Below are 26,705 nucleotides of genomic sequence, written 5' to 3'. Positions count from 1 at the left end.
CCAAGTAAATAATTTGCCCACTCCAGCTCCTCTCCCACAGGGGAATTGTAGGAAAAGGGGAGAGGCAAAAGGGGTACACTGTATTTATAGTATTGCACCAAAGAAGAAGAAGAAAAGAATGAGGAGGGGCTCTAACTGATAATGAACACAACTACAGGCTTGGAGGTCCTAAAAGTCAGGTATAAAAGGAGCAGTTTGGGGGTTTAGAACACATTTTGTGTAATTATAACAATGTGATTTATGACTCTGTTACACCAAAAAGTGATTTCCAATGTTTCTGTGTATTTTTTATGTGTAATAGCTTTACGTTTGTTGGTAAATAGACTTTGGTGAACAGGGGTTACAAAGGGGTATATAGAATTCAAAAATTATGTGTTTTTCAAGTATCTTCATAACTCTATTATTCCTTCCTATTAGTACTATTGTACTAATAGTTTTTGCGCGGCTTCGGCTCAGTCAAAAATTTCAAAAGAGAAATGAATGAACTTACCAGGTTGCCCGATCTTTTCACATATCTTCCTCCAAGCTCGGTCCTTTTTATTCCTGTCTCGGTACAGAAAGGAACTGGTGTCGTACAGCTGCGGGTTTGCTACGGCGTTGATTAGCCTTTCCTCCATAGCATATGCTATTTCCGGTGGGGAAACTCCTGTAAGGCGCTTCGTTTTCGGTGTGATATTCGCACCTTGTTTACGGTCGATTTTCCAAAAAAAAAAAGTCAACCAAATGGATGACTCAAGCAGCGATTTACATTTCTCAAGATGTCTTGAGCATTTACCGAATAGGGCCTACATCTGTAAATGGCGTTCATCGACTTGTGATGCTTTCCCCCCTGGCCTCAGAGCAAAATAGAGAAAGGATTCAAATTCTATATTTCTCAGTATTTGTATATAGTGTTCTCTCGTTTATCGCGGGTGTTATGTTCTAAAAAATAAGCAGCAATAGGTGAAATCCACAAAGTAGCCTACTTTATTTTTATTTTTATACAATTATTTTAGATGTTTTAAGGCTGTAAAACCCCTCACTGTCATGATCCTGGGTCCTTTTGACCCAGCGTTTTGTGTTTTCTCTTCGTGATTGTGGTTCTGTTAATTCTCTGGTTAGTGTTTACTCTGTTCTGCCCGTGTGTTCCTGTATCTAGTCCGCGTTTCTTAGTTTGTGTCTTTTCTTGTGTAAGTTCCTGTTTTATTGTGAAGGTCTGTGTCTTATGTGAGTGTTTTCAGTTTGCCTCCCTAGTCTCGTCATGTTAATCACTCCCAGCTGTGTTCCCACCTGTATGTAATCTCTCTGTGTTCTCTGATTGTATTTAAGTTGTGTCTTCTGTCATAGTAATTGCTGGTTCGTCTGTGTTATTTCCCTTCCACCCTTCTGTGTTGTTTCTCTGGTCATTCTCCCTGCAAATCACGTTCGTATTCCGGTTAGTGTTTTATTTAGTTTTCCCAGTTTAGAGTTTTCACCGTTCTGTTCTTCGCCACCCTGTCTGTTGTACCTTTTGGTTGCAAATAAACTCACCCTCCACTTCAGCAGCCTGCAGTTTGGATCCATTATTATTCACACGGCTTGCCCCGGCAAACCGTGACACTCACTTTATACACTTTTCTCAGACAGGCATCGACATTGTCCCACTTTTCTCTCTCGTTTAAACACTCAAAGTTCAAGAAAAAAAAAGTCCAGTATTATAGAATGAAACCGAAGATCAAAACCAGTTTTCAGTCCCAAATATTTATTTGAAAAATAAACATACAGTATATTTGTTTTTTTTCTATAAATAATAATGACGGATTTTAGAACGAATCAATTTACCTTTAAGCTTAAGTGCTTAATTTCAGCTTAATGCACTTTATAATCCGGTGCGCCGTATGGTCCCAGAAGTCCAACGTCTTTTGTCCGATGCTTATCGCCCAGGAGGCATCCTTGTCAGATGCCCGAACCACCTCAGCTGGCTCCTTTTGATGTGGAGCAGCAGCGGCTCTACTCTGAGCCCCTCCCGGATGGCCGAACTTCTCACCCTATCTCTAAGGGAGAGGCCAGCCACCCTTCGGAGGAAGCTCATTTCTGCCGCTTGTATCCGCGATCTCGTTCTTTCGGTCACTACCCACAGCTCGTGGCCATAGGTGAGGGTAGGGACGTAGATCGACCGGTAAATTGAGAGCTTCGCTTTTACACTCAGCTCCCTCTTCACCACGACGGACCGGTGCAGCGTCCACATCACTGGGGCCACAGCACCAATCTGTCTGTCGATCTCCGGCTCCCTTCTCCCATCACTCGCGAACAAGACCCCGAGACCCCATAACACCAGTAGGTGTTTTTAAAAGGACAAATTATTTTATGGGAAGTTGAACTTCCTTTTACTGTTAATATATCAACAAATAACTAACAAAGAAAACTTGAAAAAGGGTCTATTGTAAATATTCACATTACACCCTCTGCTACGCTGGAAATTACTTTCTTTGTTGGGGTTTATGAAAGAAGTCTGTCCATGTTTGAGTGTATTCTTTTTGGCAAAAGAACAAGAATAAAAGAATCATCTATATTTAGCATTTCAATCTCCTTCATGCTTTCTGGTAGAGAGCCAGAGCCATCAATTATGGCCAGGGGTCCAGGTCCTGACCTTAGCCATCTAAGGTGGTACGCTTAGACGACAGCTCAGTGGCAAAAACAGCAATGAGGCTTGAGCCCGGTGGCCAGTAACCGCGTTGCTGACATGAAGATCGTCAATGTCGCCCCAGAAGACGCCTTCGATCGTGCTAAATGGAGACGGATTTTTCGCAAAGCTGACCCTGTCACATGGGACAAACGCCAGGAAGAAGAAGGTCCAGGTCCTGAAGCAACAAGCAGCCCTGTTTGAAAAAGCAATCCCATTTACATTTACCAATAAAACAAAGGTGTATGTGTGTCTGTGTTGAAGATGTTAAGATGCTAACTTTTTCATTGAAAGTAACCAGGATGGACACACAACATGTCACACAAAATGGAGAAGGATGCTTGGGATAGACTGAGATAAAGGCAGAAGACGCACTGTGGCGACCCCTAAAGGGAGCAGCAGAAAGATAGCGACTCTCCTCAATGGTTAGTACATTTCCATCTTGATCCTTAATCACTCTACTCTCTTGCAAGTCCAGGCTCTGCTTGTCTTTCTGTAAAAGTCACCTCTCTTTTTTTTGTTGTAATCCTAGCCTCTCAGGACCCCTGTCCACTTTCTTCATCTCTCTGACTATCCTACTTCAGCCGTACATCTGCAGTCGTCTAGTAATTCTATCTCACCTCCTTTCTGAACTCTCTGCAACATCCTTCTTTCTTCAATGTTCACCATTTAATCTTTGACTGCCTTAACTTGTTTTCTCTTCTTAATGACTAAATTCATCCTACATACTACCACCTGATGCTGCCTTGTCACATTCTCCCCAGAGGAAAAATGTGACTTCGATTTTTCCCTAGCTTTCTTCTCAGGAGAGAAGGAAGCCAGGCAGCACATTCTCAGCTCACCTGTGTGCACAGAATAGTTCACCTGTGTGCACCTTCCTCCACTCTTATATGTATTTTTGTCCTTCTACACTTTACCTACGCAACACCTTCTCATCACCTCTGTTCCCTTCAGGTACATGTCCTCTGAAGTCTTCTCCAACCACCAGTCTCTCACCCCCGAGAACACACCATCTAATTCCAAATGTAGGATATATAAATGGTCAGTTATGATTATAATTACTGCTAATATAATTGCAATATACGGTATTTCCTATTTTTAACGGAACGTGTTTCAAAGAAGGGGTCGCTCAGGTGCTGCAGATTTTGAGAGCCATATTATCTGAGCTAAAGGAGTCCATCTCCAGGTTGTATATTACTCACATTTTAGGCTTTTGCTTCAGGGATCAAGTGTGAGTCACTGAGCTTAGGTTTCCAGATACTTTTCCAATTCTTTTGTACATCTGGACACACAGTAGGTGCTTACCAGTTGTGACAGCCCCTGTTCCCATGTTTTACACATACTGTTTTTATGGTGTCCCAACTGAGATGTTTATTCCCCATGAGGAAGAAGAAGCTGATGTTTTCTTATTTATGCTATTTTTCAGTGTGCCAATCTCAATTGGCTAATTAGTTAGTTAGTTAGTTTTTTTTTTTTGGTCACTCACTTCTTCTGCATTTGCAAATGCAAGAGTGACTCTTATGTAGAGCTGCACCACAGCAGTTTTACAGAGCTTTTTTGAATGGTTCTACCAGAAAAACTTAATGATCAGGGCCCAATTATTTTGATCAAATTTGAGATCACAGTCATTTATCACGATTATGCATTGAGTTAAATGCTCCCCGAGTTTGTCCTCGAATTCTAGAATACCCTGGTTTTTCAAAGCATTTTAACAATGCATCAGGATCTGCTTCCATCGACAAGGTCTTCACCTTCTGCTCTGCCAGACATTTAAACTGTGTTTTGAAGGTCTGTTTTTGAAGAGTATTTGAGAAACTTCATTCTGCTTGGTGCAGGGAACAGCTGTGATGGGAGGCAGATCGTCAGGCGATGAATTAGAAATTCCCTGATCTGGTTTTGCTTTGTGATCTACTGGTGGAGCATGCATTTTGATATTGTTCAACACCTCCAGGGATAAGCAGACTAACCAGGCAGCCCCCCACAGCACTTGAAATCTCACACAAGGTAGCCTCAAGTAGACATAAGAGGAAATGCAGTTTGTGGCACTTCATTGTTGAATAACATATTAGCCAGCAGAGATAATTTCTGTATAAATGTTTTTTAACAATTAATTTCATAAATTAAATGTATTTAAAAACTGACAATACACCCTAGTTAACATGAGCATTTGGGTCTATTGTATTTATCATGAACAAAATATTGATCTCATTCAAGTTAAAATACTTGTTTGCATTGGAGTAACAAAAGAACTCAATGGACGTCGGGGACTCCGTACAACTAGGATTACGTGGCTAGGGGTTTTTTTTTTTTTTTACGTGAACAACAGAATCTGGCAACTCGGTGGGAGGCGGCGTCGGCAAGAGCTCTATCGGTTTCTTCTCTGACAGCCAGCGTGGAAAGATGGTGCTCGACTTGGACCTGTTTCGAACCGACAAAGGCGGCGACCCCGAAGTCGTCCGTGAGACTCAAAGAAAGAGGTTTAAAGATGTTACCCTGGTTGACAAGCTGGTGGCCGCAGACACAGAGTGGAGAAAATGTAAGTCACTCTGCAGCTAACGTCAACGCGGTGGCTAACGATGCTAATGTTAGCGTAGCCGTCAATGAATCTTATAATGGAGAAGAGTTCACGCCAGACTCCATTTAACAAAATGTCTTTTTTAAACTGTTACAGTTTAATTGTGGTTAACTGTTTGATCCGAAATGGGACCGAACAAGGTTTTTGACTTATTCAGGGTCCACCTGTTTATTCGGCTCATTGTAATACTAAATATAAAATCTTCAGAATAAATTTAGGGAATACTTTTGGTTGTTAGCTTCACTGTGTTGCTGCGCAAGCTAAAAGCTCACTGCACTGCAGTGGTCTGATCTCACTTATGAAAGTCAGTAATTTAAATGGTAAACGTGCTGGTTGGTGTGTTATATTTGCGCCGTATTGATTAGTGGATAGATGTTGTACACTGTTTCTTAAGCAATTCATTGAAGTTTGTCTGTCATTTTATTTAGTATAACCAGATGTGAATAGCACGCTAATCTTAGCGCAGCTAGCATAATTCAGCAAATCTAGAAAAGCCATTGTGGTTGTTATTTAATAAGTACCTAGTTATTTAAGACCAAATTTTCACAAGACGAGTCACTAGTTAACCTCCTGTTCCCATTATTCCGTTGACTTAGCCAGCGTTTCCCATTAAGCTAACGCCGGGTTAGCTAAACGATGCCGGGTAGTCAATCTGATGCAATCCCAGCCAGCAACATGTCAAGTCAACGTCGCCCTGTAGTGTGACTACTGAGATAGTCAACATGATCCAGTTTTAATAATTTCTTCTGTACATTATTACAGGTATGAAAGTTGCCAAGATAGTGTTATGTTTATATTATTATTTTGGGCTGTTTAATACTTAGTTACTGTAAATCATGTCACCAGGTTATTAGACCAGCTGCTGTGGCACACACACAATCTCATAATGCACTGAGTCACTGATTTTACCCCCTGACAGGCCGCTTCACTGCAGACAACCTGAACAAAGCAAAGAACCTTTGCAGCAAAAGCATCGGGGAAAAAATGAAGGTATTTCAACATAACACTAAATGGGGACTGTTGAGCATTGTATTTGTTTTCCAGTCCCTTCAGAAATAAACAAGGTTTAGCATTGTCTGTCTTTAACCCTCTGCTTTGTTGCTCATGCAGAAGAAGGAACCAGTTGGAGAGGATGAGGCTGTTCCTGAAGAAGCGCAGAACCTGGAGTCTCTTACGGCTGAAGTTCTGTCGGTATGACTGACTGCACTCTTTTCTGTCTACACAGCATAACTGTTTGTAAGATGGCAAACAGATCTAACAAGCTTGTTTGCATTTTTTTTGTCCTGTGCCAGGCCCTGACAGTAACCCAGATTAAAAAGGTGCGTTTGTTGGTGGATGAAGCGATAGAGAAGATGGACAGTGAGAGAGTAAAGCTGGAGGCGGAACGTTTCGAGTACCTGAGAGAGATCGGCAACCTTTTGCACCCCTCTGTACCCATCAGCAATGATGAGGTGTGTGGTTTGGTTTGAGGGGGGGGTTAATACTAGAGCCCAACATTGATCTTGAATGTCTGAAAAGAAGACCGCTAGACTTTTTTTTTTTTTTGGTTTGGGCATCAATCGTACTACATGGTCTTTTACATGGTCAGTGCTAGAAGCAGCTTTTTCTTTGTAAATAACATCCACATGTCTGTAATGAATGTGGTTATTGATTTATCATCCATTAAATGGACACAGCCCACGCACAGATCAAAACACCATCATATCATGATGATTTTTCTGTCCTAATTTTCTGCCTTGTTCATTTACCACATCCATAGCAAGGGAAATAGAGCCACCATGAGGGGTCCTGTAAGCCAGCAGTGAGCTGGTGTTGTACACTGAAAAGTTGCAGGCAGGGGAAGAAAAGTATAATCATTTATTTAGCTAACCCTTCCTGTTATCAGCTGCACCTTCTAATGCTGATCACCCATAAAGTGAAAAGTAAAACTCGATGACACAAGACTGGATCACCAGCAAATAGCAGGGTGTCTCGCTGTCAAGTCCTGATAATTGATTTAATGTATTGTGCTGTGGGGAGTATTTGCTGGCTTAATCTGGGTCCACATCACCCAAAAGTGAAAGGTCACTCACCATTCGTGTGAAAGTTATTCATATGCTATAGTCTTCCCAGATAAACAGTGCTCTCCTCACAAACAACATAAAAACACTGATATAATTCCAATAGTTTTTCAGAGTTCCAGAGGTTTGTAGAGTGTGGCTTTCAGGCAATTCTGGCAGCATAATACAGCTTTAACACCTCATTAAAACCTTCAAATAAACTTTGAGCTTTTTGTGAATCTGAAAATAAAAACACATGTTTTCCTTATTAGTAATTCACAGAATCTGGTAGTATGATAAATGTCTTGTCAGTTCAAGATTTTCTGATCATACAATCAAATTGTTTATTGTTTGCTGTCAGGATGCAGACAATAAGGTGGAGCGTACCTGGGGTGACTGCACTGCCCAGAAGAAGTACTCCCATGTTGACCTGGTGGTCATGATCGATGGTTTTGATGGCGAGAGGGGAGCAGTTGTAGCTGGCAGCAGAGGTTATTTTCTCAAGGTATGTTTTCATATGAAGAAAAGTAAGTAGAGAAACAAAGTAACACATAGTAGCATGACCAGGTTTCCCTTTCCTCTTCCTTTCCTTTACTGACCAGCTGTTTATCTCCTCTCTGCTGTGTTCAGGGTCCCCTGGTGTTCCTGGAGCAGGCTCTGATCAATTTTGCCTTAAGGATCCTCTACAGCAAGAACTACACCATGCTGTACACACCTTTCTTCATGAGGAAGGAGGTCATGCAGGAAGTCGCCCAGCTCAGCCAGTTTGATGAAGAGCTTTACAAGGTATGGAGACTGTCTCTGAATTGGAGCATGCAGTATACTTGTTCCAAAGTGGTAAAAATATAAAACCTGTGCATTAGAGATGCAGCAGTTGCATTTTTGTAGATATTGTGTGAATAGTTCTCGTTATTAGATTTACAGTCCCAACCGTGTCAAACTGGTATCCTGATGATGATGACAGTGAGTTGAGTGGACTTGGGCAGCCTGCCTGCTCTGAATCCAGTAGAAGATAATTGGAGTGTGGCAGAAAAGAAGATTGGCAACCAACAAATATGTCTATACATGGATTTAGGTTCCCTCTTCAACCTCTCTACGTGTTTCTGTCAGGTCATCGGAAAGGGAAGTGAGAAATCAGATGACAGTTCCATAGATGAGAAATACCTCATCGCCACCTCAGAGCAGCCCATCGCTGCCTTCCTGAGGGAAGAATGGCTCAAACCAGAGGACCTGCCCATCCGCTACGCTGGCTTCTCCACCTGCTTCAGACAGGAAGTGGGTTCCCATGGCCGAGACACCCGTGGGATCTTCAGAGTGCACCAGTTTGAGAAGGTCAGTTTTGTTGAAATTGTGATATTTTTTTGTATAATTACATTTTTAAATTTATTTTTATTCAAAAACAATATGTCAGATTAAAACTAATATAGTTTCAAAAACATTAATAACAAAAGTACTTTTTGCTTTTAATTTTAAACATTGTTTCTTCTACGTCTGCTTGTAGATTGAGCAGTTTGTCTATGCCTCACCGCATGACGGCAAATCATGGGAGATGTTCGATGAGATGATAGGAACAGCAGAAGAGTTCTACCAGTCACTAGGAATTCCTTATCGTATCGTCAACATTGTCTCTGGTAGGTCAAATACACGCACTCTCACTCCTCATACCACACTGAGCATTTTTAGTTGCTGGACACACACAGACAACACAATACAAGGAATAAATATTTAATTCAGGTCTTTTTATTTTTTAGGGATATTTTTTCTTCTCCATCATTTACTCAGATCTTATATTTTGTAGATGGTCTCACATTGTGAATATCACAGAATCACTGTATTGCAATACAGTAATATTATACCATGAGACTACAGCTAACCATACCACAATTGAAAGTGACAACTTTAAATATATTATAAATATTACATATCCAAGTGTTTTGGTAGGAAGGAAGAAACACAACTGTTGGGCCATCCTGTGTACTACATATTACTGATTTCTTATATCCACACACATTCAGTCTCACCCTAAAGTGAGACGGAATAAATATCAGACGTGAATGTGGCCCATTCTTGAAGGTACAGCATCAAGTCTGTTTGTGTTGGAAACTAAAAGAAATCCAATACAAACAGTTTGTTTTGTTTTTTTTAAATTGTGCATGAAGAAGAAAAGAAAGACACATGGACTGACCTTCACCAAACCAATCATCATGCATGTTTGTACATAAATACCATCCCTCAGTTGGACAGTCATTCATGACTTGAACTATCCACTTCAGTAATTACTTTCAGCACAGTGGACAGACATTGAAAAATGAATGATTGTTTTGCACATGTAGGCCTACAAAATCTAGAACGCATTACAAACAGGATAAATGTGTTCTTCATTTAGTCAATAATTAGATTTTTACACTATCTGAACTATCAGTCCAGTATAACTCTGTATAACATCCACTAGGGGTGAATTGTTTGAAGCAGCATGAACAGAGTTGAGTTAAACATGCACAGCAGACAGTTGAAGATGACACAACCAGGCTGCGTCTGGGTCACCTGCATTTGTATGTGGAAAAATGAAGACAGTATGAAAATGCTTCATGAATTTCTTTGTGGTTTATCTGATGGAACTGAAACATTACAAACTGAATTCCTTCTGTAGATAAATTAGATAAACGTAATATCCAGCACTACCTGCTAGGCATTCACCTAACTGTGCTTCAAACAAGCAGAAAGAGTTTTAGATGATTTCTTTATAACTCAACCATGACATAAACCAGGGCTGCCCAATCCCAGTCCTCGAGAGCTACTATCCTGCAGCTTTTAGATGCATCCCTACTCCAACACAGCTGAATCAAATGGTTTGATTACCTCTTCAGCATGCCATCGTGTTTGGCAAAGGCCTGATAACAAGCCATTCATTTGATTCGGGTGTGTGGGAACAAGGATGCATCTAAAAGCTGCAGGACGGTAGCTCTCGAGGACCGGGATTGGGCACCCCTGACATAAACTAACTGCTCTCTCCTTCATGTGTACTGTAGGTGCCCTGAACCATGCAGCCAGTAAGAAGCTGGATCTGGAGGCCTGGTTCCCCGGCTCAGGGGCCTTCAGAGAGCTGGTCTCCTGCTCAAACTGCACAGACTACCAGGCCAGGCGGCTGCGCATCCGCTACGGACAGACCAAAAAAATGATGGACAAGGTGAGTGCTCAGTTCCAACACAGCGTACAAGAACTAATGCAGTTTGTGTGTCTTGTCTGCTATTTCGTAAGGGATCAAAGATAAAGCGAATTACTGGGAAGCAGAAAAATCTTAACTTGCTTCCCCCTGCACATGCGTTTCACTTTTCTGTAGCCACACTCTAAATTCATATCTCTCGTTGTCTGTGTGTTTTGTAGGCGGAGTTTGTGCACATGTTGAATGCAACCATGTGCGCCACCACACGTGTAATGTGTGCCATCCTAGAGAACTACCAAACTGAAGAAGGAATCATTGTTCCAGAGAAGCTCAGGGAGTTCATGCCTCCTGGTAAGCTGTGCTGGCTTTCTTACCTGTTTACTGCACCTAGAGACTTTTGATGTTAATGTACACTATCATCTCAACTGCGTTTGTCTCCATATAATACTTAGCATTTGGAACAAATTTCAAATGCTTTGCAGCTTTCTTAGAGGAAAAAAAATTGACATTTTTGGAAGTGTTGTCCAGCTGAGAGGTACATGTTAACATCCATATCCGTCAATCGTATGTGTATCCAACACTTGAAGCTGATCACAGGGACTGACTGCTACCCTGCCTCTGTCCCAAGTTAAACTAAGATGACTCCTAACATCTCTACATATCATATTTGACACAGTGTCATGACAGTGATTGTTTATATTAGAGATGGTTAGTTTAAAGGCTCAAGGCTTCCCCCTGCTGGCCATTTAAAAAAAATTAAAGTTTAAGAAACGTGACCACAGACTTCACTTCTCATACCCAGAAGCTGCATCCATGCTTTATATATTTATTATTTATTATTATTATTTATATTATTTACTTTATATGTAGTCTGTGCGCCATTAACATTCTTGTTCAGTGACTGTCAGCAAACAGCTTGCAGGAGCGTAGCTGTCACCCTCTGGTGCATTCTACCAGATGGTTGGAAAAACAAGGGAAAATATGTTTTTAAGACAAGAAATGTAAAATATTGGATATATTAAATGTTTGTTTTTGTTGTTTTTCCCATCTTCAGGTTTGACAGAGATCATTAAGTTTGTCAAGCCAGCTCCCATTGATCAGGAAATGTCCAAGAAATCAAAGAAACAGCAGGAAGGAGGGAAGAAGAAGAAGCAGGGAGGAGGCGGCGGAGACCAGAACCTGCCCGATGCCATAGAGAACATGTCCGTGAACGATTCGTAGACCCCGGCACACAGCAGCAGTGTCGCCTCACCAGCCTCACAGATGCACACTAATAGAACAGACTGTTGCTTGAATTGTAATGATCAGGGATTAGTTTGTCACGTCTCACAAACTAAACCTGAAATTGGCACTTAACGGTAATGTGAACGCTCGGCTCTGTTCCATCTGTGTCCGTCTGAGTGGGTGGTGTTATGTCATCTCATCATTCACATAAAGCTTGCCACAAAAAGGGATCCTTTAGTCAGCCATCCCCAGGTCACTTCACCCCTCTATCACTGTATGACATCACGAACACGAAGCCTAAAGCACAGCTGCCGACACCTCATGGAGCGTGTCGGCAGCTGTGCTGAGAGTCAGGCTTCTTTTCTGTCTATTTCTGTCATTGATTTGATACAAGCAGTCTTTTGGGAATATGTTATAAAAAGTATGTTTGCAGGATGTTGGGCATTGTTGATAATGTGTTCAAAAACTGTCTGAACTCACCGTTTGTTGACTGTGAGAAGTGAATGGTTGGGTATTTTAACTGTCTGGTTTAGGCTTCTCTTTGCGTTGTCTGACCACAATCATCATTTTCATCCACTGTTTAACACGATGCTCTTCTCCACCTCGAGACGTTGATGTTTCCTGTATGTACTTGCTAAGACAAATATATATATAATTGCGCATTGATGAAGTGGCACGCACTGTAAACAATAAATACAGTTGAACTGGAAGTTCTTGTGTTTGTTTGTTTGTTTGTTTGTTTGTTTTTAAGTATATGCACAAAGCAGACTAGATCAGTGGTGATGGTAATGTGACTAACCACACAGCAAGCCAGGCTGTTTATTAACCAATTACATTCAAAATGCTTTAATAGGCACCCAGTTCACAAAGTAGAGAGATCTGGTTTAGGAAGGCAAATTAGATGGTAGCAGTTGTTTGCCTGTATATATGTGTGTCCAAGCAGCCGTGCCCCTAATGACTTCAAGCCTGACTGCATTAAAGTTATCAAAGCATCTGAATGTGGTGTAATGAGCTGTGACCGCAGTAAAGAAGGCTAAATCAAATCTCTAGTTAAGGTGTCAATATGAGATCACCAGTAACCATATGAAAACAAATTCTGAGCTTTTTCTAACACAAACTTCAGTATTCTATAATATTATGGCTGTAAATAGATATGTTAAAGATGCTCTCAGTGTCAAAAGGTTCAGGGTTTTCCTTTGACTTGTCACCGGTCTGGATTTTCTAATACTGCAGAGGTGTTAGGGTGTGTACTACCACATGCCACATCCCCAGTTTCACTCTCAACCAGCGGCACCTTTGTTACCTGTGTTTACTCGTTTACTGTCTGTTTCTACAGCAACTATTCAATTACATCCCAAAAATAAAATATCTTAAAGAAAAAGCTTAGCTAAGCAAAGAGAAGAGTTAGTCTACCTCTACTTTAGAACAGTCCACACATATGTATGTATTTATATTTATATTTAATTATTTTTGTCCTGATCTTCGTGTCACGAAAGAGCTTTTAAACACAATAAAACATCTTGCTTAGATGTCTGGCTGGCTGGTTATCAGATAGATGTGCAATAAGCAATAAGGAAGACAAATCAGTTATTCATTAACTCTGACAGACTTTACACTCCCTGCAGTTGGAAGCCAATTCACTCCGTTTGCGGTATATTTACAAAAGGTAAGAAGAAATCTCCAGCACTTCTTTTCTTTATATAGTTGATTAGATCATTTGTATAATATATATTTATTTAAACCTAATTTATGTCTGTCTTTGACAGATCCAGGCTTTAGTTTGGTACGAGTGTTGAGATGAATGACGTGGAAGACGACGTTGAGATCTCCTTTCCAGTAAAGGTAAATGCTGATCTTTAACAGCCACAGTTTTGTTGCAGAGTGTTGAAAAATATTCTCAGCTCTGAGATTACTTATTTTTTATTCAACTTTATTTGTATACTTGATAGGTAGCAACCAAATATATATATAAAAAAACATACTGTGTAAAGTAAAATGCTAAGTGAAGTTCTTATTATTACTATTATTAAAAACAAAAACAACACTTGTTTCTGTAAACTGTAGTTTCTCGGTCGAGTAGAGGTGGTCCGCCCCGATGGAATACAGATCCTGGAAGAAGCCGCTCAGAACCTCAAGGTGAGCCACCGACATATTTAATACATTTACAATGTTATTTTTAGTCGTGCTGGTGTCATAGATCATGCATTCATGTAGTCAGCGACCATCGGCTCCACACTGACAACATGAAGTGTTGAAAAGAGCGCCCAACACCTCTGCCACGCCACATATGAGAAACTGTTATTGAAATCATTTACACTGCTCTGTGGATGTTTTACACAACTTTGAGATCATTTTTCACAACTTTGTAGTTGTTTTGTGTCTTTGTGGCTATTGTTGTCGCTTTTAAGTTGTTTAGTGCTTTGTTGTACGTTTTCATTGTTTGTAGTTGTTTTTCAGCACTTTGTATTTGTTTTGTGGCACTCTGTAGTCATTTTGCGTCTCTTTGTGGTTATTCTTCCGTGTGTGGTTGGTTTGTACCCCTTTGATGTCCCATTTTAGCCTTTTTATGGTTGCTGTGTATTTATTTGTAGTGCCCCATGCCTCTTTGTTGCTTTGCGTCTCTGTGATTATTTTGTGTGAGTGGTTGTCTTGTTCCTCTTTGTACTTGTTTTGCTCACTTTTATGATTTGTTCTCTGTGTTTGTGGTTGTTTTGTATCCCTATTTTGTTATGTCCTGTCTCTTTATACTCATATCAAGTCTCATAAACCCTTTTACTGCTCATAATAATAGAGCAGCGTCAATGTATCCAGTGCATTGACTCATGACCAAATATGTAAATACCACCCGCCTCTACTCCACCTAATTGGGCAGCTGGTAAGTGCTAGCTTGCAGACATGCATATATTGGTTTAATTATGCTTGAGCTATTAGAGCCACCGCTTCAGCTCCTACAGGGCTGCTAACATGGCTGCAGACTCTCATTATTGTCTATAATGTACCCCTTTAAAATAGTCTTGTATTCTAGTAGGGAAAGGCCAACTTTGTGTGCATCTGCAGGATTATTTATACTGTTTAAATGAAACAATTTTGTGTGTTTTTGTCATTCCTAGACTTCAGATGAATTCTCCTCTGAGAAAGCTGCAAAGAAGAGCAAAGTCCATCTGTTCCTGTCTCTGAGTGGGATAGACATTTTGGAAAACAAAACCAAGGTGTGTGACAAAAGTGTCCTAATTACAAAACTGCTCATTCTCATGATGTATTCAGCTTTCATGATGTTTTAAAATGTTAATTCTCATCATCTTCCCTTCCCTCAGTTCCTATTGTACTCGTGCAACCTCTCTACTATTTCCTTCTGTGCTGTCCATCCTTCTTCACCCAAAGTTTTTGGGTTTGTGGCCAAGCACCCTGCAGCGGACACGTACCACTGTTATCTGTTTCAGAGCGCAAAGTTTGTGAGTATTCCCAAGGCTGAAACTAAAGACCAACTTTGAAGTTTGATGTTGGTAGAGCAGAAGACTACAAATCCACAGCTGAATGACATATTCTGGCTTCTAGTGTCCCAGATGTGATTTTTTCTGAATTACTTTTTAGTCTCACGTGCTGGTCTCAGTTATTGGGGACGCCTTTCGGGTTTCAAAGAAGGAGGAGACACACAGAGTAGGACGAGACATAAAAGTGGAGGCGCTCCAACATAAGGTCAGTCCTGAGTTGTCATGGCTGTTTTTTTTTTCTATTTCTGTTAAAGAACTTACAGAGCTTATGAAATTAAATATTTCCAATATTCACGAAAGCTTTAAATGAGTCTCTCAGTCTTTTTAATACTTCTTTTTCAGAATAAAATGCTGCAAAGAGAGAATGATAAGCTGAAGAGGAGGCTTGCAGGAGAAACTGATGACTGATGATTGCATACAATGTTGCTGTTGTGGGTACATATAAGTACACAACGAGCGTGAGAGACTGCTTCCTATTAAATTTTACATGATGCTGAAATAAATGTCTGTAATTTTCTTTTCTTTTTTTTTCTTATTCAGCGTAGAATCCATTTTAGCTGCTTTACCCAAATCCTTTCTACTAGATGGCAGCAGCGAGTTGTCATTCTCACTATGTTGGCAAGTCTCTGGATGCGTTCAAGTGTTTTAAAAACATAATAAATATTGCACTTAATTGTTTCACTTACAGTTAAAAATAAAAAAACAAACAAACAAATGCTTTAACATCACTCAGAACACTGAGATGTTTGATGAAGTCTGTAATTTTAAAGAGCTGTCTTGTAAGAAATAAAAATGTGTTTCATTTAAACGGCCATTTGTAGTGTAGATGTTTCAAACTGTGCTGTGTGTCAATAATAGATTAAGTTCAATTTTCCAAAATAATTTATGGCTAAATGTCATAATGCTTGACTTGTAAAACACGACATAACTGAATTGAAAATTCGTTTCGTTACCATTGGTAGCAGTAGCATTTGTTATGCATTTGCTGTGTATTGGATCGGACACTTAGGTTACGTGAAGGCAACAATATGTAAACTTTATTGAGAAAGTAACAGGGAGCGGCGGGAGTCCGAGGCTGTTTTGTTGGAAGATGTGACTTTATGCTAACGACAGCTAGTTTTGTCTAAAGGGTATTTAAAGTTTACTCAGTCATGCTTACGGACGTCTCCCATAACTCACCACAGGTGCTAACCGAGAAATTGTGCGTTAGCAGATTAGCTAGCCGAGAGACGTCACTCTGAGGCACGGCGTAAACTTTGCGCGTTCAGCGACATTTGGTGTGTTTTCGTTTACCGAACACAATTATCTGTAAATCACCGAGTCTTCACTTTTCTGGGGGGGGCTCCTTATTATCCACCTCCGAACGGGAGACTCTGGCTCTGCTGTCTTTACCACCCACAAACACCCGCCATGGGGACGCGGTGGTCTCGTAGCAGCAGCAGCCAGTCTCTCCTCCCGGAGGAGCAGAGGGTAACGCGGTACACTGAACGCAGAGACTCCGATAACGACTCTTTGGATGGACTAGTCCGGCGGGAGGACATAGCCCAGTTCCCGTACGTGGAGTTCACCGGCAGAGACAGCGTAACTTGTCCGACCTGCCAAGGCACTGGACGCATACCTTCAGGTGAGTAGAAAGAGTTGATAAATCAGTAAGCGTTAGTGTCGGACAGTCAGTCTGTGTTGATATGAGGACAGTTTCTGCTCATTTAACGCCAGAGATGAGGCGCAGAATTCCTAAAAGGTGTTTTCAAGTGTTTGGCACGGAAAAAAACACGGTCAACATTTTAAGTGTCGTAAAAGGCTTGTTGGTCTCTAATCTGTGACGTTTAAATGTCCTAAAGTTTGACCAAGAAGGACTGGATTGTGTATAATGTAGGTACAGTAAAGCAGAGCCATATAGAGAAAACAACTAATTTCTTTATTTTACTTTTAACCCCTTCATAAATCCTGTTGACTACAGTCTAGTTACTAATATAAGAAAATATATTAGACATAAAAGATGCAGATATCAGCCAGCATGGTCAGTGTTGGCTCATACTGACATTTAGCTAAAGTTGTGCTGGTAATTCTGAACGAGACACATTGAGTTTGTTTTGCAAGGTTTTGAAGCTCTGTGAACAAATGGAAAAATCAAGAAATTACTAGATTGTCCAGAAAACTGGTCTGCACTTATCCACTAAGAAAACACTTAAAGTAATGTTTTTAATGGAGTTTATGACCCACCGTGCATAACGCAGAACTTTGACCTCACATGAGGCCATGTGACACCAGCAATAAGAAACGTGGGCGCAAACACTAGTTTAGAAGATGCTGAAAATGTACATTCGTACAGATATGAAGGGGCACAGCTGTACAATTCAATCAGAGAGGCCAGGGGGTGATGTCGGCATTTAAGTGCCATTTATTGAGTTTTTGTTTTCTCTCACCATCCCTGATCCTCCCGTATGGAAAAACTGCTCTAGAAGGTGAAAGTGAAAGAGCTGCATGTACAGAAACAACCGCATGAGTTGTTGTAATCACACATTCCTGACTTCTAAATTCCAAATCTGGAATATCTTCAGAAGCATAATCACCTCGTCCATCACAGAGGCAGGAGTCCCATTGTTTGCTTGGCTAATGTCTGAGGATGATGGTCTATGAGATGTACCTCATACATCTGGTACTTTTTTGTCCATAGTACTCCCAGAGCAGATTAATGTAAGTAATGACATATAGCTATGCATGGTTCCCTGTGCTCAACATAAAATAACTTGGTACTATGCTGTATGTTTTATACAATTTTGTGTCTCACCTAAGAAAATGTGTTAGAGTAATGATTAGATTCATGAAGAGCTGCACCAGTGAATCTGTTAAACAGAAGCTATTATTTTAAGTTGGGGGTTCGTTTGCTTAGCTGTAAAAGGCTGACGGGGTATTGTCATCACCCTGCCAAGTGGGCGGGCAGGCAGGATGTATGGACAAGTTTGTGAATGCAATAACGCACAAATGAGGGGAAGTAGGAGCTTCAAATTCAAATACCATTTGTGTTTCTACTAAGATGTCAGATGAGTTTGAATCTCAGTGACCTCAACATTAGGGTCAGAGTAAGTTTTCTGTATGTAAACAAGGTGACACAGGATCTTGAACTTGATACCACAGGTGTGTTACCTGGGAGGCGGAGGGGTAGCACTTTTAGCTGATGTCCTGTGTTTAATTTCTCCGTCTTTGTCGTGTTTCCAAAAAAACAGTTTTAATGGGAAATGCTAAACATCATTTTTCTTCTTGCTCTGCAGAACAAGTGAATGAACTGGTTGCACTGATCCCGTACAATGACCAAAGACTGCAACCCCAAAGAACGTGAGTAACTGCAGCACACTGATGTGTTCCTGTGTCTGTTCCCTCTGGACGTGTGGGTCTCTCACTCTGTCTGAGGTGATGTAGGAGGTGAGTGCATTGTCTGGAGAGAACCTTCCCTCTCTGTGTCGTAGGAAGCTCTACGTGGTCCTGTCAGTTGTGCTCTGCCTGCTGGCCTCTTCGCTTGTTGCCTTCTTCCTTTTCCCACGTCCAGTGGTTGTGGTGGACGGAGGGATCCGCTCGGTGACGGTGACGTTCGACCGCAACAACACAAAGGTCCTGATGAACATGACGGTAGGTTTCATATCACAGCTTCTAATAATCTACACAAACAGCATGACAAAGCATAACTCTCAGCCTCTGCAGGCTCAGGTCTCACTTCACTAAGAACTCCTCTGTGGGATCAGCACCGATGTGTTTCCATACAAATGTGTCTGAAGTGACTAATGAGTGGAAGGACGGGTTTGCAAGCTAGCAACAATCTTCAGCTTCGGTAACGCTCTTCTTTATCACATGTGGTCAGTGGGTAAATACTTACAGTTTCATTATTTCAGTTCAACTTTGGGAAAGTACAGCCAGTTAAGCAACACAACGACCACAGTGAATTTGAAATGCTAATAGCGTGATTCAAGTGTTGAGTCTTGGCTTGAATTCAGCTGCTACAACTAAAACATCACATTAACACCTTAGGAGTCATTTTTTGTCTGTTTTCACTTGCTCAGCATTAACCAGACAAATGAGTCTGGCAGTTTCATGGCTAGAAGAGCCCTGCTTTCTTATTATTCCACAACAAGTTAATGTAAACAGTGGTCAGGAGATGAATCCGAGTGTTGAATTAGCATTTGTTTGCTGTTCAGAGCCTGATATCTCGCAGTCTGAAGTCCAAGGAGGTGTGGCAGGAAATGATGATGCTGATAGAAAACAGACTGTATCAGGAAGATGACAGATGTTCTTTTAAAAAGCAAACAAAACACAATGAAGTGGTGAAATGTATTATGTTACCCTGCCTGGTTGCTTTAGAGTCTGTGGAAATAGAGGAATTGTCTAACAAGCACTTGGTACTTTGATTGCATGTTGATCGGAGCCTTTCAGATTCACTGTGGTGCTGTACAGAGGCAAAGCTTGAATAAGTGTCCAAAAACATCTGGACATTTATCTTTTGTAAATATAGACACACAAACAAGATTAAAAAAAAAAAACCTCCCCAAAAAACCCAAAACTGTAACAAAAAACATCAAACGTCACAGATGACAGCTAAACACATTTTAGTGCTTTCTCGTGTTGTTTTGTAAAGAAGGGAAAAGATTCCATTCTTTTTTTGACCTGGAGGAGCTCCACTTTATAAAACCAAATAAATATTTAGTGTGCAAAAATGACTTTGACAAGAAGGGTTTGATTTCATCTACTAAATGTGTATGCTCCCTTGTGCTGCCAAAACAGCCCTGAGCACTTGAGGCATGAACTCCATTTGACCCCTGAAGGTGTGCTGTGGTATCTGACACCAAGATGTTAGCATCAGACCCTCTAAGTCCTGTAAGCTGTAAGGTGGGGCCTCCTTGTTTATCCAGCACATCCCACAGGTGCTCTATTGGAATGAGATCTGGGGAATTTGGAGGCCCAGTCAACACCCCAGGTTCATCGCTGTGCTCCTGGAATGAGTCTTGTGGTGCATTATCCTGCTGAAAGAGGCCAAAGCCATCAGGGAACATGGTTTCCATGAGAGGAAGCACATGATGTGCAACAATGATTAGGTAGTTGGTATGTGTCAAAGTAACATCCACATGGATTCAGGACCAAAGGATTCCCAGCAGAACATGGCCCATGGCTGCCTCTCCTGGCTTGTCTTCTTCCCATAATGCATCCTTGTAGCAGGTGTTACCGAGTTTAAGCGATAGAAACGCAGTACCAACCGTTAGTGTGATTCATCAGACCAGCCTCCTTCTTCCATTGCTCCATGGTCCAGTTCTTATATTTGCATATGCATTGTTGTGCTTTTGCTGGTGGTTATGGGCAACCTGACTGCTCTGCAGCTGTTCAGCCTCATTCACAACAAACTGTGATGAACCTTATATTTTCACAACTTTTCTTTCAGAACAAACAGTAACTTATGGTTTTTTTTTGTTTTTTTGGGGAAATTTAAGCTACAGTAGCTCATCTGTTGGGTCAGACCACAAAGACCAGCCATGGATCTGTGCCCATGATTCCTGGTTCTCTATTGTTTCCTCCCTTGAACCACTTTTGATAGATACTGACCGCTGCAGACTCAGAACAGCTCACAAGAGCTGCTTTTGTTTTGGGGATGCTCTGACCGGGTCATCTAGCGATCACAGCTTGATCCCTGTTAAACTCGCTCAAATCCTTACACTTGTCATTTTTCCTGCTTCTAACTCATCAACTTTGAGGACAAAATGTTCACTTGCTCCCTAATATATCACACCCACTAACAGGTGCCACGATGAAGAGATAATCAGTGCTATTCACTCCACCTGAGAGTGGTCATAATATTATACCTGATCAGTATACACATTTGCTTTCCTTGTTTTTGACAGAAGAGCAAATCCTGCGCTCTTGAATACATACGAGATCTTAGAATGAATGGTTGAGGTTAATTCAGAGTCGTACTTTGCTATGTGACTATCTTCATGTAAAAGTTGAGCGTGTGAATGACAAAATGTTGTCTCCCTCATCACGATAGTGGTTCTAAACCATCTGAGGATGTGAAACAATCGTCAGGTTTCATTTAAGCTGTGCACTGTGTAAGAGCTGCTTCACTAGTCTAGTTCAGATCTGCACTTTAGTGCACTGAAGCACTCTGCAGGCCACGCTTCCTTTATGAAACCGCAAAACGTGGCAACAGCGTTGACATTTTTTAGGATTTAGTTTAGAAAACATGTTGATGTTGCTGCTTTTGCCACTTTCTGCTTGTGTAGTAAATGGATGTTGATAATAATAACAGCTTCTGCCATCTGAGTGTCTTTTGATGAAACTTAACTAGAAGTGTCAAAAGCAGGCTGTGTTGTAGGTGCTGTCTTTTTATTCCTCTGTGTGTCTTTTGTTCTTTATTTTACTCAGAGCACGCTCAACTTCAGCAACCCCAACTTCTTCTCGGTGCATGTGCAGAGCATCAGCTCCCAGGTCCTCTACATGAAGTCGGTGATCGGGACTGAGCTGCTCCACAACGTCACCACAGTGCTGCCACTCAGCGCGTGTCAGGTACAGGATTTCAGCCACTCAAAGTACAATCAATCAAGATGCTTGTCTCCTTTGCTGTTTTACACAATTTTAATGTTTCCGCTCCATCGATGCCGATACATTATCACTACTGCTGTCAGTGTTCCTTTCCATATAAGCCATATCACTCTTATGGCTATTTTTAAGCAATTTGCAAGCTCCCCTATTAGTGTTGTTGGTTTTTTGTGTGGGTGTGTGGCAGCTGGTGCCAACAGCTGTGCTAATCTCCCCACAGCTGAAAATAGTAACCATAAACATGACAGAACTAATAATCAGTGGTTGTCAGGACCGCTCACTCTAACTTCATAGCAGGTAAGGTGAAGTTAACTAAGTTAGAGGGGGATACATACAAACGCCCCTGCACGCTTGTGTCAGGCTTACAAACAAGTGGCACACTGAATATCGACAGCAGATCAGAGCACAGCAGCCGCAGCATGATTCATTCATCACACTTCTGTGGTTGTGTACAGCTACAACAGGATGCTGGATGGCAGCTTATTTAAGCATTCAATCACACAAGCAGTTTGATAATTAGGACTGTTTTTTGGCCTTTGATTTACAGTGAGATCAATAAGAACATTTCTAACTCCACCCTTGGCTGTCTTCATGGCATCGTGGCCTGGGCCTGTTCACCGTATGTTGTTGTGTGTCAGCTCGAGTGGAGCGGCCGCAGCTGCACATATCCACCTCACGCTGAAGTGCTTCTCACAGTACACTTGTTAGTAGCCCAGAATTTTTCTTGTATCATTTCCCCACATGTGATCGAGAACAGGTCTGCCTCAGTAAACCAGGCGCTGTACCAAAGCAGTCAAACTCCTTGTGCTAAAGAACTGAATGATTAAAATCTGAAGAGACGACTGATACTATTCCTCTAACACACAGCCTGAGGATGGCTTCAACCAGCATTTGTCACACTGGATGTGCTGGTCACTGAATAAGCCATTTGGCACTGGCAGAGAAGATTTGGCCAGTTTTTCACACAGCCCACATACTCAGCTCTGCTGCTTCAGTACAGCGCTGTGGCTCAATGAAGCAGCAGATCTTTAGCTAAAAGTAAACGCCAGATAAAATCACCATTTCCTCTTTTTTTTTGAGTAATGTTTGTTGTTATCTACCCAGCATTTACAGGAAATCAGTGTTTTTGTTTTGTTTTCCCCTCTTGTTTTAACAACCTTCTGTCTGCAGATCACCTCAGCTGAAGCAGTAAACAAAGCTCAAAGAGTTGCTGTGGTTGCTTCATTCTGTAGTTTCACTGCTGATAATGGCCTGAATTGTCTTCCTGTGCTGCTCTTGAAATACTTCTGTTGTTGGTGTGACGTATTGTGTCAATCTTCTGCAGGTGAACTACACTGTCAGCGTGGAGATCGGCAGTAACGCTCCGTACGTCTAGTAAGTGTCTGCGCCTGAGCTTGTAGAGGAAATTAAGCTTCTTTGCAAACCTACACATGAATTCCAGTTCAGTAATCTGAGCCTTTGTGTTTTGTTTTTTCAGTACGTTATGCACCATGTCCAGCATCAAGGTTCACAACATTCTCGTACTCATGCAGTAAGTGTCCTTACCCCGACAGATATCTTTATCTTCATTTTACTTTGTTACTTCTGTCTTTTATCTTAACACTTGCAGCAGAAAAATCACTGTGATGTCTAATAGACTATGTGCACGTTAGCATATGCTACTTCCGGTGCGGAAACTTTGTTTCCGGTGTCCTATTCGCGCCTTGTTTACAGTCCAAAACAAGTTAAGCAAATGAATGAATCAAGCGGCGATTTACATTTCTATAGATGTCTTTGGCATTTACCCAATATATCTGTAAATGATGTTCATCGACTTGTCTATATTTTTTCCCCGCGCCTCAGGGCAAAAGAGAAAAGGGATTCAACTGTTATATTTCTCAGCTGTCCCTTGTTTATCGGGGGTGTTATGTTCTAAAAATAACCAGAGATAGGTGAAATCAAGTAGCCAATTTTATTTTTTGACGGTGCAAAATGTTTCGTCGACATACAGCACTGCACTTCAGAGTCACACTGCTAGCGATCGATGCAGCGATTCTGTACTGTACAGGAGAGACGTCACGGAGGAGATCGACTGCAGCGATCAGGACGCAGGACACAATGTGACGTAAAAAAAAATAAGAAAAAAAAATAAGCATGCAAACTTGCACTAAAAAAATCTGCGAAACAGCGAGGTGAAAGGTGAACCGCGTTATAGCGAGGGACCACTGTAATTTTGAAGGTAAGTCACAACATACCCTTCGTAAATACTAATGTATAGAAACCGTTACCAGCAATCATTCATTTTTTGTGTGCCTTTTTTTCACGGTTTGTTAACATGCTGTGTAGGTGTGTACTTGAATAGCTGATATTGACATAACGGGGGAAACATCTGGTTTGACTATTCTTCACCTGTAGTTTGAATGCTGAACATGTTGCCTGTTTAAATCATAATAACTATACAGAGATGTGCTTCTGAATGTGGACGATGTGTCTTCTGCTGCAGTAATGCAGTTCTGCTTGTGTTGAGTGATGTAAACAACTGATCGATCTAAACTCTTTAAACGTCAAAATCGATCATTAGATTTTTTTATGACACAACAGTGGTGAGTGTTCCCACCTTCTCCTCTTTGTAACTTAACATGATCTTTCCGTTTTTGAGTTTTGGACATGATTTTGGAGTATATCCTCGCAGTAGCGATTGATCGCAAAGTGAAGCTACCGGAAATGTACACCCCTACATCTGGTCTCAAACCAGGAAGTTAGCATTTTCTCGTGCACAGGGTCTATATGGTCATATGAAGCAGCATGCGGGGGCAGCCAATCAGAATAAGTTGGTCTAAAAGGGGGAGGAGCTAAAACGGCTTGTTTCAGAGAGTGGATGATCTGATGAGCTGTGCCAAAGGCCCACATAAATAAGGACGTTTTAATGAATCAAGAGTGAAGGAGAAAGAGTGCATCATGGGAAGCCCCCAGCAGCCTAGGGAGGGTTCAGGGTCACCTGATCCATCAGGAACTATATATTTAGAGGATTCAGGATTTATACATCGGGGAAACCAAACAACCTCTGGCGAAGCAGATGGCACAACACAGAAGAGCTACCTCGTCAGGCCAGGACTCTGCAGTCTATTTACACCTACAGGGCAGTGGACACTCTTTCAATGATGAGGATGTGCACATCCTGGACAGGGAGGAACGCTGGTTTGAGTGCGGAGTCAAGGAGGCCATTTACGTGAAAAGGGAAAGACCATCTCTAAATTGAGGAGGGGGCCTAAGGGTACATCTTTCACCATCTTACAATGCTGTGATTGCAGCCATTCCCCAACTCTCTGTGAATGGTACTCATGGCCACTGATCAGTGGTTATTGATCAATGGTCATGAGAATTTGCATAATTAAGATTAAGGAACTGACCTCCCAGCCCATTGTTCCTTCAGTGGGCTGGTTTCAGTCATTATGCAAATGTACTGTTTATAAGAGTGGGGAAACCTGCAGTCAGCTGAGACTGAAGAAGTCACTTGGATGAGTGATCAAACGTTTCTCCCACTGAAAGTGCGACGTCCAGATGAATCAACTTTTGGAGATTTACTTACCTGGATGATTGAGCATGCATCAAGACGTTTTAAGCCTAGTCTTACAAGTACAGAGGGCGTCTGCCTCGTGAATCAAAAATGGGAGTTGGTTTCATAGAAGAGGGGCTTGAAAGAAATCACTGAGCTGAACCAGATTTACAGGATTTAAAATCAGGGACAGCACCTATTGCTGTCTGCATGCGCTAGCACATGTGATCAAACTTTTGTCGTGCCGTGCAGTTTGTCAGGGCGAGAACGGCGAGCATAATGGCCCCATAACAGTTATTAAGGGTCAGTTTGAAGCTTCCTGTCTTCAGCTCTCACTGGTTCTGTCTTGTAGCCAGTGGCTTCTGCACGAGTAGTGTAAACACAGCCTTAGATAAGAGATGCTGTTAACATATAAACCACATTGTCAGGGTGAGGTACTTTGGGGAAACTGGGTAACCCACTGCTTTTTCTTTCTTTTCCCAAACCCTTTAATTCTTGTTTTGCAGTCTAGAGAGAAGTCATTTGTGCAGGTGCAGTTTCGTGCCCTGTGGTTCTCGATATCACACTTACAGAGCTGTGAGAAATCATTACTGTGGCAACGTGCTTTTCTTCTGTGAGCAATTAACTGGTTGAGATGTGACAGCAACATGGTAAACAGCCTGATTCTTACATCTCTGTCCTCTCCTGTTTTCAGAACCTCAGTGAAAACCTCGTACATGGTGCGAACGTCCCAGAACAGCCTGGAGGCCTATCGCTACATCGACTGCGGCTCCAACACCACGTACCAGCAGCCGGAGAATTACAAGATCCACTCCTCTGGTGACACAACGGCCCTATCCCTCCGTCACTCACTTCCGTGAGGGGCGCAGATCTGGGACTACAAGGACTGTGTTAGTGTACACTGCAGGATGGACTAACAGCTCGGCAGCAGGGAAATGCTTAATATCGTCTCATTTTCTACACTTGCTAAAAAGAGCCGACATTGACCCGCTGTTATCTCGTGCTCATCCAGGATTTGGCTGTATCTCGGAAAACAAGGGCTCTGACAAGGGAATGTTGTTCTATCCATCAACAGATAAAGGGTCTTTGATGGACTTGTGAAATGTGGAATTATGGCCTGTAATGTCAAGCTCAGCACTGTGTTTGTGAAATGTTCTTGCCTGACTTCCTGTCCAAGTCCAGAGAGCAGTTTTGCTGTTTCAGAGCAACACGAGTCTGAGTGGAGAACTGAATGAGTCACTAGCAGCGAGCACTCCTTGTGTTGTAAGCAGGACAAAGGTCACAGAAAGCTCTTTCTTTAAGGGAACATTCTCAGCCAGGATGCTATTCGTGTTAATTATGGCTGCAGAGCTCCCTCTCTGTGCTGCTGCTGCAATGTCATTAGAATTCAATCAAAATTCCTTAGTGTGGCTTGAATGACTGTTACACTGTGATCACTACTGACTGTTGTTGGTTTTT

General features: G+C 41.6%; 3 protein-coding genes across 3 annotated transcripts; all 3 read left to right on the top strand.

Annotated features, from left to right (window-relative positions):
* Window positions 1–4,973: 4,973 nt before the first annotated feature.
* Window positions 4,974–12,346, top strand: sars1 (seryl-tRNA synthetase 1). The gene is made up of 11 exons (XM_086278110.1): window positions 4,974–5,177; window positions 6,136–6,206; window positions 6,327–6,407; window positions 6,509–6,667; window positions 7,617–7,760; window positions 7,886–8,041; window positions 8,366–8,587; window positions 8,757–8,886; window positions 10,285–10,442; window positions 10,640–10,769; window positions 11,473–12,346. Exons 1-11 carry the CDS (start codon window positions 5,042–5,044, stop codon window positions 11,637–11,639), a joined length of 1,554 nt encoding a protein of 517 aa, XP_086134236.1. The 5' UTR covers window positions 4,974–5,041; the 3' UTR covers window positions 11,640–12,346.
* Window positions 12,347–13,221: 875 nt separating this feature from the next.
* LOC147305328 (PTB domain-containing engulfment adapter protein 1) lies at window positions 13,222–16,027 on the top strand. Its single transcript, XM_086277827.1, has 7 exons — window positions 13,222–13,308; window positions 13,409–13,484; window positions 13,707–13,778; window positions 14,753–14,851; window positions 14,957–15,094; window positions 15,234–15,338; window positions 15,476–16,027. Exons 2-7 carry the CDS (start codon window positions 13,440–13,442, stop codon window positions 15,539–15,541), a joined length of 525 nt encoding a protein of 174 aa, XP_086133953.1. The 5' UTR covers window positions 13,222–13,308; window positions 13,409–13,439; the 3' UTR covers window positions 15,542–16,027.
* Window positions 16,028–16,135: 108 nt separating this feature from the next.
* On the top strand, window positions 16,136–26,242 carry LOC147305327 (transmembrane protein 106C-like). Its single transcript, XM_086277825.1, has 7 exons — window positions 16,136–16,757; window positions 18,406–18,469; window positions 18,601–18,760; window positions 21,539–21,679; window positions 23,037–23,086; window positions 23,190–23,243; window positions 25,942–26,242. Exons 1-7 carry the CDS (start codon window positions 16,544–16,546, stop codon window positions 26,105–26,107), a joined length of 849 nt encoding a protein of 282 aa, XP_086133951.1. The 5' UTR covers window positions 16,136–16,543; the 3' UTR covers window positions 26,108–26,242.
* The last annotated feature ends 463 nt before the right edge of the window (window positions 26,243–26,705 follow it).

Source organism: Aulonocara sp. 'chitande type north' Nkhata Bay, linkage group LG20 (genome assembly GCF_057382095.1).
Source record: "Aulonocara sp. 'chitande type north' Nkhata Bay isolate Kocher_YH1m ecotype deep benthic linkage group LG20, A_spYH_male_GT1.1, whole genome shotgun sequence".
Lineage (NCBI taxonomy): Eukaryota > Metazoa > Chordata > Actinopteri > Cichliformes > Cichlidae > Aulonocara > Aulonocara sp. 'chitande type north' Nkhata Bay.
The sequence above is the reverse complement of the archived record's forward strand: the minus strand, read 5'-3'. Positions and strand labels throughout refer to the sequence as shown.